The sequence below is a fragment of the Capra hircus genome, chromosome 15 (genome assembly GCF_001704415.2).
Source record: "Capra hircus breed San Clemente chromosome 15, ASM170441v1, whole genome shotgun sequence".
Taxonomy (NCBI): domain Eukaryota; kingdom Metazoa; phylum Chordata; class Mammalia; order Artiodactyla; family Bovidae; genus Capra; species Capra hircus.
In genome coordinates this window covers 51455270-51469725 of record NC_030822.1, presented here as the reverse complement: position 1 = coordinate 51469725, position 14456 = coordinate 51455270, and the positions used below count along the sequence as shown (strand labels likewise).

At 46.4% G+C, this 14456-nt stretch overlaps 1 protein-coding gene across 2 annotated transcripts in view; it reads left to right on the top strand.

The window, feature by feature from the left end:
* Positions 1-10992, top strand: part of POU2F3 (POU class 2 homeobox 3) — an 86152-nt gene extending 75160 nt beyond the window's left edge. For both annotated transcript variants that reach the window (XM_018059651.1, XM_018059652.1), the window contains 4 exons: positions 1270-1431; positions 7276-7342; positions 8583-8718; positions 9670-10992. In XM_018059651.1, the coding sequence (XP_017915140.1) occupies positions 1270-1431; positions 7276-7342; positions 8583-8718; positions 9670-9709 (405 nt within the window). In that variant the 3' untranslated portion in view covers positions 9710-10992. The remainder of the gene's footprint in view (positions 1-1269; positions 1432-7275; positions 7343-8582; positions 8719-9669) is intronic.

The following is a 14456-nucleotide window of genomic DNA, read 5'->3' as shown; positions in this document are numbered from 1 at the left end:
TGCATACACTTAAATACTTGTGATCATATTACATACACACGTTGTTTTGAACTTGCAGCAAAAGTGTATTCTGGAGTCAATACGTGGAAGCTAATAATACCAGTTATGTGCCCCATGGGAGCCGGGGAAGAGAAGAGGGATAAACACGCGTGGCCTAAAGAGCCTTTAATCAGGGTCCCTTAGGGACCGGCCTCCAGAGTTTCCATCCACACCGCTCAGGTCCCTCAAGGATGTGCCCGTGGCCTAGTTCTGCCTTTCAGGCCCCAGGCCTCCAGGACTGCTGCCCACCCAGCAGATTCCCCCGTGCATGTGACTGAGGACTTGATGGCTGCATCCTGCTGGCAGGATGATGAGAGCTGGCTTTTCCTTTTGCTAAAGTTTCTCAGAGCAGCAAGAGTCAGGGAGGCTGTAGAAAGGAGAGGAAGGGGGCTAAGATCAAAGACTGAGTTGAGGGTGGAAGTGGTCAAAACAAAGGAGTGATGGATATATATATATATATCTGAGTGTGTATACAAATGTATGGGCTTCCTGATGGCTCAGTGGGAAAGAATCCACCTGCCAACGCAGGAGACACAGAGATGCAGGTTCAGTCCCCGGGTTGGGAAGATCCCATGGAGAAGGAAACGGTAACCCACTGCAGTACTCTTGCCTGGGAAATTCCATGGACAGAAGAGCATGGCAGGCTACAGTCCATGGAGCCGCAAAGAGTCAGACACAACTTATCGACTAACACACACACACATACACACACGCTTATCTCCTCTATAGTCTTGGTGGGTCCACACGTTTTAACTAGCATTTCCTATTCTATGGTAGGCAGGAAGAAACCAGCTGAGAGAAGGTTTCCTCAGATTATGAGGAAAGAGGGGAGCATGGGTTCTGGGGATTCAGCCTGCCCCACCAAGCTCATCAGCTTCTTTATTCAGAACTTCTCCTGGAGAAGAAGTGAGAGGAGGGCCTCCACCCTGTGTCAGGCCCTGCACTTGGCAGTTGACACACATTTCCTCCTTCAGTCTCCACAATAATCCTATACAGTAGTCATTATTACTCTCCTTTCATAGATGGTAAGACTGAGGCTCAGAGAGGTTCAGAAAGTTTCCTGAGGCCACAGAGTAAGGGCTAAAACCACTATTCCATCTTAGGTCTGATTCTAAAGCTTTTGCTCCATCTATTATTCTATCCTGCTTCCTGGAACATCTCTCCCCCACCTTCGATTCTTGGTCCTGTTCCCTTCTCCTCCTGATGACTCTGCCCCTTTGGTTTCTGTAGAACCCCAAACCCAGCTCTGAGGAGATCTCCATGATTGCAGAGCAGTTGTCCATGGAGAAGGAGGTGGTGAGGGTCTGGTTCTGCAACCGACGACAAAAGGAGAAGCGAATCAACTGCCCTGTGGCCACACCCATCAAATCACCCATGTACAGTTCCCGGCTGGTGAGTGGCCAGGAGCCAAACTGCCTGCCAAGCACTGGGGGAGATGAAGCCTGGAGGGCCAAGAATCTTCCCCATCCTAAGGAAGATGGGGGTGGGGGAGTATGGAGCAAATAAATAAGCAAAGAGATACTATATATCAAATATATATACTATAAAGTAGAGTAAAGAAGAATAAGGAGATCGAATGTGATTGTAAGGAGCTGGTGTTTCAGTAGAGGGGTGAGAGAAGGCCTCTCTGATAAAGTGAGATTTTATCAGGGATCTAAGTATTGAAAGGGAATGAAATACAAATATCTGGAGGAAAGAGTTGTTCCAGGTAGCAGGACCAGAAAATGAGAAGGCCTGGCATGTTTGAGGAACAGCACAGAAGCCAGTGTCACCAGGGCAGAGCAAGGAAGGAGGTGAGGAGCAGGAGATGAAGGCAGAGAAGTGACAGGAAGCCATTCACCAAGGAAAGGTCTCAGAGGCCACCAGAGGACCCTGGCCTTCATCTTAAGTGAAATAAGATACCACGGGCTGCCATTTGGAGATTAATCTGTGTGGAAGCAGGATACCACCTGAGGGAGGTACAACAGTCAGGCTTCGAGGGGGGAAGCTTGGGCGAGGGTGGAGGGCATGGTTGGGGGAGATGTGGTTGGACTCTAAATGGATCTCCACCATGAAGCTGACAATGTGTGCTGTTAGCTCAGACAGGAAGTACGAAAAATGAGGCCAAGATGACCTCAGCGGTTCTGACCTGAGCAACAGACTGGAAGCTGTTGCCATTTTCTGAGATCATAAAGACTGTAGAGGAACAGGTTTGAAGGGTGGGGGGATGAGCGGAGAATTTAGAGCTGGTTATATTAAGGTAGACTTAACACCCTAGGCATCCAAGAGAAAGTGTCAAGTAGATGGTCATATCTAGGAATCTACAGTGCAGGGGGAGAAGTCAGGGCTGGGAGAAGTTCAGGCAGACTGGGAGGCCTGGAGGGTAGAAAATATCTTCTCCATCCCTGGGACTGATGAAGGTTGAAGATGAAGGGAGGTGGGGATAATGGTGTTGTCCCCTTGCTTCTAGCACTCAAGGGTGGCTGAAATCCAGCCTCGTCCTGGCATATTTCATAAAGGCATGCTATTGTTTATTCTTTTATCAAACATTGATCAACCATCTACTATGTATTGTTCTTTGTACCAAGTGCTGGGGATACACAAATAAATAATATTTGTCCCCTGTCCCAGAGGACCTCCCTGCCTAGCGGAGGAGACAGACAAATAAACAAATGACAAACACGATGGTTTCTCTCAGAGAATTTAGGAGCAGCGGCTAACAAAGCCTTGGGAGGTGGTGGTTAGGGAAAGCTTCCCCAAGGAGATAATTAATACCTGAGCTGAGTCTAAAAAGACAAGAAGGAGTGAAGAGGCAAATAAGTGTGTAGGGGGTAGAGTTCCGGAGGAGAAAGTAGGAGAACCATGGTGCAGTGGTGTGAAGCAGGGTGAAGAGGGCGCGTGCACAGAACAGCAGGTGGGTCCATGTGGAGGACCGTTGACAGATAAGACTGCATAGATCAGCAAGGGCCAGATGGAAGGGATTGTGGACAGGGCTGAGGGAGGTGAGGGCTTGGGGAATTGCTGACGGATTTGAAGCAGGGCGCTGGCATGATCACATTTGCTTTTTAGAACCATCACTCTGACTGCAGTCATACAGGGTGGCTTGAAAGGCACCAGGTTTGGTTTCAGAGATGAGTTAGATGTGACTGCAGTTATCCAGTAAAGATATGACGAGGGCCGAAGCAAAGCCATTTGGTAAGAATGAGGGGGATGGGAGAGATTCAGGAGGTAATTAGAAGGTAGGATTATTAGGTCTTGGTTAATGACTTGAAAACTGGGTGGGCGCAGGAAGAACCATAAAGGGAAGAGCGTACTCTGAGATGCCTCTCTGCATTCAGGCCGGACTGACAGGGTAGAAGCTGGTGCCGATGACGGAACGATTATACACAGGGGAGGAGCTGGCTTAGGAGTAGGAAAAAATGATTTCAGTTCTTTTCGTGTTTTTTTTTCATCTGGCTGTGCTGAGTCTTAGTTGTAGCAAGTGGAATCTCGTTCCCTAACCAGAGGTCAAACCCTGGGCCCCTTGCATTGGGAGCACAGAGTCTTAGCCACCACATCTCCAGAGAAGTCCCGATTTTAGTTCTTTACAACATTATGATATACAGTAAGGCCTATGGGTCACCCAATTAGGAAAGTCCCCGGGCACTTGGAATAATGGGTCTGGAGTTCAGAAGGAAAAGCCAGGATAGAGAAGTGAGCTGGGGAGTCATAAGCACACAGGTGGTGGCTGGAATCCTGGGTCAGGAGGGTCTCACCTGTGTAATTTGTACAGAAGAAGCAAAGGGGAAAATCGAAATCCCAACCCTGGGAAACACCAGCATTTGAGGGCTGGGCAAAGGAAGAGGACCAAGGGGAGAAAATGAGAAGGTGGAGCCAGAAAAGGCAAGAAATTGCAATGAAGTGGGTGAAGCAGCTGTAAGGAGCCCTGAAGGATAGCCATGGGAACACCGATGAAAGACCCCCAAATCAGGATGGGATGCAGGAGGGATGACTCCCCAGTTTGTTTGGAGAACAGGTTAGGAATTCATAAAAGAACAGCATAGCCAGCAGAAGGAATAGTCTGGGAGAGGCATCGAGTTCTGAAACAACATGATGCATCTGGGGAACCACAAGCTTTTTGTTCTGGCTGGAGCTAAGGGTTTAGGCCTAAGACAGGAGGTTGATGAGAGCTGGATCATGGGGGGCCATGGATGCTAAATTACCCTAGAAGCTATGAGGAGCCATTGACAATTTGGAGTTGGAGACAATATGATGTTCATTGACCATTCATTTCTTAAGTATTTATTGAGCACACACCATCTATTTGGCACTGAGATGTGGCAGTGCACAGGATCGTTACTGGTGATCTCCGCTTAGAGTCTAGCAAGGAAAGCAGACATTAAACAAAATGCAATTTGTGATGAAGCCTCCAGAGAAGGCGTGTGGGTATTTGAGGGACCAAGCCTAGTCCAGGTGTCGGGGACTCCTCTTTGGAATGATGGTCACGTTGATGGCAGAAGAAAGAGTAGATGCGAATGGGGTAAAGGTCTGAGTTGGAGGTGGGGAAGGGGAGCAGGATGGCGGGGTGGAGGGAGTGTTGGGAAGAACATTCTCTGCAGAGGAAACAGTGTGTGCAGAGGCCCTGAGGCTGGGGTGGGCAGGGAGAGGAAGCACAGAAGGTTGGACTGGAACACAGGGAGGGAGACAGTGTGTGAATCAGGGGGCTGGAGCAGTAGGCGGGTTAGATCCTGTAGGGCACTGTAGGCCACGTGAAGGAAACCGAACCATGCCATGAGAGATTTGGAATCTTTAAAGATGGGGCTTTGTCTAGAATAGTTGGGAGGTAGCTATCACCTCAGTTCAATCCGAGCTGGGGACACCAACGTGGAGAAAAGAAGTGGGAGGCATGGAAGAGCCGTAAAGGAGCATCATGCCTTCTCATCGTGCATTGGATACTGAACACCTGCCAAGTTCTGGGTGCTGCAGCAGACACTGAGGATCCAGCAGGGGACCACACAAGCATCACACTCCCCTCATGAAGGCTCCAGCCTAGTCAGGGAGAAAGATGTTAAATAAATAGTCACATTAATACTTGCGGTCAATGCTAAAGGAAAACAACCCTGAATATTCATTGGAAGGACTGATGCTGAAGCTGCAATAATTTGACCACCTGATGCAAAGAGCAGACTCCTTGGAAAAGACCCTGATGCTGGGAAAGGTTGAAGGCAGGAGGAGAAGCGGGTAGCTGAGGATGAGACGGTTGGATGGCATCACTGACTCAGTGGACATGAATTTGAGCAAAATCTAGGAGATAGTGAAGGACAGAGGAGCCTGGCGTGATACAGTCCATGGGGTCGCAAAGAGTCGGATGCAACTGAGCTCCTGAACAGCAACAACAATACTTGTGGCGTCCTGAAGGAAGAGTGTAGAGAAAATGCTCTAATCCGGTCTTCTCCTCGGGTCTCACTGGAACATTGTCCTCGGGACTGGGACATAGTTTCTTCTACTTCTGGTGTGACGTAATCTCCAAGGTATACTGTTAAGCAAAAAAAAAAAAAAGAAGAAGAAGAAAGAAAGCAAAAAAGGCAAAATTATTCACAGCAGTATGGGCAGAATGCTACTATTTATATAAAAAAAGGGAGAGCCATATCTCTGCTTGCACATGTATAGCCTGTCTCCAGATAGAAGAGAAGAAGCTGGTTGCAGTGATGAAATAATTATTTAAAAACAACAACAAATGGCTTGGGGTGTGGCAGCAAGGGGTGGGCAGAGGAAAAGAGGGAGGGAGATTATTGATAGCATCTCTCACCATGCTGCCCCACACCTGTCTCCGCCCTTCATGGGCCCCCAGCCTACTAAAGAGGCTCCTTGTGGAAGGGCAGGTCAATGAAAGCAGCAGAACCATTGCAGACTGATTAGGAAATGAGTACATGCTGCATCCTGTCGGCACGGGGTGTTCCAAACTAGGGGAGGGCAGGGGTGCCCAGTCGCAGCTCCCTGAGCAGAACCTCCCTGCGAGGTCCTGGGTGGAGGCTGATCCATGTCCCAGGACAGCATGAGAAGATGAAGGGGGAGGAAAACTATGCCGAGTTCAGCTCCAATGAAGAGGTAAACAGCAGCTCAAGACACACGAGTTGACAGCTTCTGCAGGAGGGCAGGGAACTAACATTTAACAAGCCGGGTACTCTTTGCCAGGCATTGAGTTAGAAGCTTAATGGACATTATCTCGTTAAACCTTAATTAAAAGAAAATATGAGGGAGGTGTTACTGCTGTTTTATGGATGAGAAAACCAAATCTCAGCTTAAGTAATGTGCCCCAGCTACACAGACAGTGGTGGAGCCAGGCCTCACTCCCAGATCTGTTCGGCCCCCATGTCTATTTAGGATAGTAATACCGAGGGTAGGGATTCCTGGACTGTGTGGGAAGGTTAAGCTACAGTATCTTAGGTCCCTTCCCAGCCCAGAGCTGATGATGCTGTGAGGTCTCCAGGGCAAGATGAGACCTCACACAGTTCATCTCCTCCAGGGACCTCCGGAGAGTGGATGATCCTCTCATACATCAAGATGCGAAGCCTGTGACAGGATGGTTAGGGCTGAGTTCTCCTGCCCAAGCAAGTGCAGGGGTCTTAAAAATAAAAAACAAGCATTTCCATTATTCTTTTTTTAACGTTTATATATTGGGCTGCATTAGATCTTAGTTACAGCATGCAGGATCTTCATTGATCATGTGGGATCTTTGAGGCAGTGTGAGGGCTCAGTAGGTGCATCACGTGAGCTTAGCTGCCCCATGGCATAGCAGTTCCCCAACCAGGGATCAAACCTGCATCCCCTGCATTGGAAGGTGGATTCTTAACCACTGGACCCCCAGGGAAGTCCCCACAGGGGTCTTTTAAGAAGGAAGAAGAAGGGACTGGAAATAAAGCAGCCATCCCACAGTGTCAGCCACAGCAGCATCCTGGAGGCATGCTCCTCTCCTCACCAGGGCATCTGAGCAAGGCCTCTTTGGTCTGGCGGCCAAGCAGCCTTGCCAGGGGTCACACTGCAGAGAGGTCCTGGCCAGGGGTCCACAGGGAGTGGCAGGAGCAGGGCAGAGCTGGAGCTGGGTGGTGTACATGGTCCAGAGCCTTTCCTGTGACACAGCACAGGGCATCGGTTTGGGATTAGGAAACCATCCAGGAAGTGAAGCCCTAATCTCTGTGGAGTTTACGGCCCAGCACCCTGGGAGAAGATGGAGACAGAAGCGGAAGAGAATGTTTACAAGCTTCTCTCACCTTTCAGGTGTCTCCCTCCGGATCTCTGGGCCCCCTCTCTGTCCCTCCTGTCCACAGCACCATGCCTGGAACAGGTGAGCTCTAAAAATAAGGTCTACTAACATTTTTTAGATAATGGGATAACAGAACTGCAAGATATTGACCTAAGTCAGTTCAGTTCAGTTGCTCAGTCTGACTCTTTGCAACCCCATGGACTGCAGCACGCCAAGCTTCCCTGTCCATCACCAACTCCCGAAGCTTGCTCAAACTCATGTCCATCAAGTCAGTGATGCCATCCAACCATCTCATCCTCAGCATTCCCAAAATGTGTTTCAGAAGATGTTAACATTTTTTCTAGGAGGAAAAGTCTTCTGTGATCAAGTAAGTTTGGGGAATGCTGAGTAGGTAAAGTTTGAACAAGTGTTTTTGTTTTAATTGCTGCACTTCTCGGCCTACTTTACCTACAAATGCCTTATACATAAAAATGAGCTGAACAGAAGGCAGGGTTTTCTAAACCAATTTTCTACAGAACTCTATTTTTCAAAAAGTATTTCAAAGAATTAGATAGGGTGACCATAGTCTGGATTTGCCCAGGACAGCCCCAGTATCTGACAGTCCCCTGTGCTGATCTCGTTATTGATACTATTGCCTTCAACCCTTCAAATCATCTTAGCTTGGAGGATGAAATCTATGTCACCTTACCCACGGAATGTTGTTTGGGGAACCTGAATACAGGAGTTCAGTTTTATCCAGATTTGCCATATTAGAGAGGTCACAAAGAGGTTTCAGGGAAATGAAGCAAGTTGCCACAGGCCACAGAGCTCTATAGTGGATGCCTGGGACTCCTCCCATGCTCTTTCTGGAAGACCACGTACCATGTGGAGATGGGAACCCCAGAGAGGCTGGCCATCTTAATGTGCTCTCAGCTTCTCTTTTCCTCCCCGAGCATTCTTCTCTCCTCCTCGCTTCCTTCCCTAAGCTTCCGCTTCTCTTTCTCATCCTGCCCCTGGGTCCCAGGCTGGATATACCCAGCCCAGGGTGTGCCCTTGGAATGGGAAGGTTTTGGCATCCATCCTCCCTGTGTTTGGCAAGTCTTGGACTTGTGGAACCAGCCATGCCACTCTCAGGGCCTGGGCCGGGGAGCAGTATGTATGATGAGGGCCCCTCTGGGGCAGGGTGTTGATGCTACCGTGATAGGAGGTGGGCAGATGGGTGGAAGGGGGAGTGGAGTAGGGAGAGGGTGAGACCCCTTGGGGGATACGTGCCTGAAGGTCACGAGGTCCCTGGAGCCAGCCTCATTAATTCCCCCTTGTTTCTGCCTCTCCTCATGCTCAGTAACGTCATCCTGTTCCCCTGGGAACAACAGCAGGCCATCTTCTCCCGGCTCAGGACTCCAGGCCAGCAGCCCCACTGCATCTCAAAATAACTCCAAAGCGGCCGTGAACTCCTCCTCCAGTTTTAACTCTTCAGGGTAAGGTGGAGGGAAGAGCACCAAGACACCTCCTCCAGGGCCAAGGGACATGTGAGAAGCTGCGTCTGGGGGTCAACACCTTGGGGAAGAAGGCTTGTCACGCGGGAGGCAGGGAGAGGGCGGGGTGCCGAGCCAGACTGGGCTCTATCCCTTGGGAGTGGGATTTAAAAGAGAAGCCTCAGCCAGTCCTGGCAAAGAGCTGATGTCAACAAAGCCAAAATTTCCATCCTCACTGGGAGGGTGGAAATTTCCAAACACTCCTGTTGAAAAGGGCCAGGTCCTTCACTGGGCTTCAGAGAACTCCCCTTCATGCCAGTTCCAGCTGCAATGGGGGCATTCTGCCCCGAGCCTGAGCTTCCCTGTGTAGCTGATGCCCTGGGAGAGGGGAGGGGTGCTCCATCCTAACCTTGTGCTCCCACCCGGGATACAATGACAGAAGAAGCCTCCAGAGCCTTGACGCAAAGATTCTCCTCTAAAAAGTGTTCCCAGAGTGGATGCCTCAAGAGGTTTCTTCCCCAGTACAGAACAAGACAAGAGATTGCAGGTCAGGCAATTAAAGACCTGAGCTTGTTTGAAGAAATGAACCCGTTTGTCCAAACCCAAACTGTTCGGCAAGGCAGCCAGCTCTTAAGGGCCAACTGTGGCATACCCCCAAAGCTAGGAGCTCCTCAACCACCCCCACCAAAAAGAAGAGAGGAAAACATATAATGGACATTAAAAAAAATTGTTCTGAGATATAATTCACATTCCATAAAATTTACCAATTCAGTGTACAAGTCACTGCTTTCTAGTGTAGTCACAGGATGGTGCAAGTGTCGCCATATCTGATTCTAGAACACTTTCAGCACTCCTAGGAAAAAACCCTGTATGTACCTGCTAGTGCTCGCTGCTCATTCCCCTTTCCTCATGGTTAGAAGCTGTCCAACTGACTCGTTCCTTCCTTCCTTCTAGATCTTGGTATCGATGGAGTCATCCCACATACCTCCACTGAGACCAAAAAGTTTCTCCTCTGCCACCTGGCCCTGTATTCCCCACCAGAAGGAAGGGAATCATGCCTTCTCTGTATGGACAGATTACTTTCAGGAGAGAGCGGAAGAGGACGAACCGAAACTCTTGTCTTCTTCAGAGCAAGCGCCTCCAGAGATCCAAACTGTGATTGAACCGTGTGCTGACTCCTAGCGCTCTTGAAACGCACATCCCTCCTAGGAGTTGGTCATTTTTGCCTTCCTTGCCTGCACCCTTCTCTAAATATTTCAGACAGTTTCCCTGCTGCAGTGGCCTTTGAAAAAGGACTTTTTATTATTCTCCAGCTCGTCTCCAGTTCATTCTGGGCACAGCCATTCACCTGGTGCCAAACTACCAGAGGGGAGAGAATGGGTTTTGACTCTGAACTTAGCCACAGTCCGAGAACTGATTCTAGAATCTGCGAAAAGATTTGAATCTGATGTCTCCACCAAAGCTTTGATATTTTTCTGTTCAGCAAAATTTTCATTTCCCCCCACTTTCTCTTTAGCCTCGTCCCTTTTTCTAGAACCAAATCCATTCATAATCATGTTCTCCAAATTCCCTCCTCTTTACTCAGTCCCCTGGGCACATTTCTCTGCCCACAGGTGCTCTTGTGTCTGCTTTGTCTGCTCCCGAGTTCAGGAACACTTGTTTCTTCTCTCCTTCCCTGTGTGTCTCCTTCTCTCCCCTGTCTCCTGTTGCAGAAGGAGGAACACAAAACCAAACACACAACAATTATGCTGGCAACATACCTGTATATAGCCCTTTCCTTTTTTTGCATTATGTTCTTCTCTCCTTAATGTGGAATTTTCCAGCAAAATGTTTAACTCAGGTGTGAATTTTGAAGACGTCTCTGTAATATATTATCTTCTTTAACAAAAAAGAAAGAAAGAAAAAAAAATACCAAAGTGTGAACTACTGTGCTAGCTTCCACAGGAGTTCCCATGTGGGCTGGGAATCCTTGTTGATTTTTGCAGGAACATTCTTTCTCCAGTCTCTTTCTTTGTGGGCCAGTGTGTAGACCTGTAACATGAAGCCATTGTAGAAATGGTCACTTTTTTTTTTTTTTAAAAAGACTGCATAGCCAAGAAAATGTTGAGATTCAAAGGAATCTCTCTGTTCCTAAATAAATTTGTATAATGATATATACAGTATTCCTCTATTGGTAAGAAGCTACTACTACTAAGTCAATTCAGTCATGTCCGACTCTGTGCGACCCCATAGACAGCAGTCCACCAGGCTCCTCTGTCCCTGGGATTCTCCAGGCAAGAACACTGGAGTGGGTTACCATTTCCTTCCCCAAGGCATGCATGCATGCTAATCACTTCAGTCGTGTCTGACTCGGTGCGACCCTACGGACAGCAGCCCACCAGGCTCCTCTGTCTGTGGGGTTCTCTAGGCAAGAATGCTGGAGTCTGTTGCAATTTCCTTCTCCAATTGGTAAGAAGAGGTTTAGATTATTCTGTGTCTTTTGTTGTGGGGGAAGGTGAATGCATATAATGAAACAGGATGGATAAAGTGTTTCAAATTGGTGGATTAAGTTTATTACTCCCCCAACTGATGCTGAAGATGACATACATTAATACAGGGCTCTGGAGAGTTCAGAGATTCTACTCTTTTTGACTGAGCAGCCTTGAGGAAAGTGTAGGTACAAGATTGGCTTCCTCATTTTGTAAGTGGGAAAATGGTAAACGTATAAGGTCAAGTTGTTTGGAGACTTATGAGTTGAAGTCTGGGGTTTATCCCTCATATCTCAGAAATCCTAAAGGTCGTAAAAGTGATGGATATTTGAGACAAGGGATGATTCAAAAGTCAAGAATATTTGGCTTTTGAAGGCACTGTGACTTTTGAAGAGGCAGTTGAGAGGCAAGGAAGCTATCCTTGTGGTCTTTCTTGGATTAATAAAAATTTAAATACTTAACCATTTTTGAGGCAAACATTGAACTGTAGGAAAAGGAGACACTTCAAAAATGTAATGACTGAAGGGAAGAAACTAAAATTAGCATTAAACGTTTGTTGCAAATAGTAATATCCAAAGGGGAAATCTATATCCAAATAACCACAAATTAACTGGTTTTTTTTTCCTTTGGATGGGGCTTATATAAAAAGTAACATTTCATTTGGTGAAGTGGGAGAAAGCCTATTGGTAGTGGTTACTTTGTCAAGAAAAGATCTAGTTGAAAGGAGCTAGGTATGCACCAAAGAGACAAGAGGAGCCTGCAGCAATAATTTAATTGTATAAAGAAACTACTCTGCCACCCATAGGCCCATCTGTGCATACACACTTGAGTGTGCACTGTTCTTTGTACACTTGTGGGTGCCAGAGTAGACACTTCCCTGCAGCAGTATTGGCTACTTTGACACCTTGTTCAGGTGAGTGCTGAAAGTTACGTCCTGCACTGTCCATGAGTCTGGTGTTCACTCATTTGACCCTTTAACAAATATCTTATTTTTTCAGAGCAGTTTTAGGTTTACAGCAAAATTAAGAGGAAGCTACAGAGATTTCTTGTACACCTCTTGCCCCCATATATTCATAGCTTTCCTCATGATCAACGTTATTCACAAGAAAGTAATTTTTGTTTTTAACCAAGAATGAATCTACACCGACACATCACAATCACCCAAAGTCCAGCATTAAACATTTGTTAGCTTACCTTGGAGTTCTCTCTAGATGTCGTACCTTCTCTAGGTTTGGAGAAAAGTACAATGACGCATATCCATCATTATAGTATCATACAGAGTATTTTTCACTGCCCTAACAACCCTCTGTGCTCTACCTATTCATCTCTCCCTGCCACACCCTTACAGCCTTTTTACTGTCACAATAGTTTTGCCTTTTCCAGAATGTCACATGGTTGGAATCATAGTATATAGCCTTTCCAGATAGGCTTATTTCAATTAGTAATATGCATTTAAGTTTCCTTCATGTTTTTTCATGAGCTTGCTAGCTCATTTCTTTTTAATTTTGAATAATATTCTAATGTCTGGATGTACCACAGTTTATTTATTCGTTTCCCTACCGAAGGACATCTTGGTTGCTTCCAAATTTTGACAATTATGAATAAAGCTGCTATAAATATCTGTGAACAGGTTTTTGTGTAGTCATACATTTTCAGTTCATTTAGGCAAATACCAAGGAGTGTGATCGCCAGATTGTGAGTACATTTAGTTTTGTAGGAAACCACTTAACTGTCTTCCCAAGTGGCTGTACCACTTTGCATTCTCACCAGCAATGTTATTAGAGTTCCTGTCGCTCTGCATCCTTGCTAGCCTTTGTTGTCAGTGTTTGGGGTTTTGGTCATTTTACTAGGAATACAGTGGTATCTCATTGTTGTTTTAATTCACATATCCCTGATGATATGATGTGGAACAACTTTTCACACACTTATTTATCATCTGTGTATCTTCTCTGGTGAGACGTCTATTAAGATCTTTGGCCCATTTTTAAATCAAGTTGTCTGTTTTTTTTACTGTTGAGTTTTAACAGTTCTTTGTATATTTTGGATAACAGTCCTTTATCAGATGTGTCTTTTGCAAATATTTTCTCCCAGTCTGTGATTTCTCTTCTCATTCTCTTGCTATTGTCTTTTGCAGAACAGAAGTCTTTCATTTTAGTGAAGTCCAGCTTGTTAATTATTTCTTTCATGGTCTGTCTCTGGTGTTATATCTAAAAAGGCAACACCATACCCAGCATCGCTTAGGGTTCCTCCTACGTTATCTTCTAAAAGCAGTTCCCAACCTTCTCGGCACCAGGAACCAGTTTCATGGAAGACGATTTTCCACGGACCAGGGGGGAGCAAATGGTATGATTACCGTCATGGTATATCAGGACGATTCAAGCACATTATATTTATCGCACAGTTTAGTTCTATTATTATTATTACATCAGCTCCACCTCAGATCATCAGGCATTAGATCCTGGAGGTCGGGGACCTCTGTTCCAGGAGTTTTATAGTTTTGTGTTTTACATTTAGGCCTGTGATCATTTTGAGTTAACTTTTGTGATGGTGTAAGGTCTGAGTCTAGGTTCATTTTTTCACATGTGGATGTACAGTTGTCCCAGCTCCATCTGTTGAAGACACTATCATTATCCTCTTGTATTGCCTTTGCTCCTCTGTCAAAAATCAGTTGACTATATTTATGGGGGTCTATTTCTGGGCTATTTGACCATGCTTTTTATAAAAGAAATAAACAGAATTGTAGCCTACCTGCTCAGCCTCCAGTAGCTTCCATTAACTGTTGCCTTGGAATGTTGCTGAACAGACTCAAACCTAAAAGGGGGTACCAATTCACTTTTCATGTCTGCAAGATCCTGTAAAACTCATCATTCCAGTCAAGTTTAACTAAAGCCTGGTTAGCTTCTTCAGCATCTAATTAGACACAAGAGAATCAAAGGGCAACAACCAGTCATTGTCTAGGAGGAAAGAAAGGGAAAAAGAATTGTTGCTGCTGCTTTGTGAACTTTCAAACTTTGATCTTCAGTAGACTCAAGACTGATGGGTTCAGCTGTGGGGTCCTAATACTAAGAGCTTTTGGTCCAACTGAGAGGTAAGAGGATGAGTTTAGTTGCAGACTCAGATTAAGAATCCTGTCCTGGAGCTCAACCCAATGTTCTGTGACAATCTAGAGTGGTGGGAAGGGGAGGGAGATGGGAGGGAGTTCAGGAGGGAGGGGATATATGTCACTGAGTCGTGATGTGTGGCAGAGGCTAACACAATATTGAAGAGCAACTG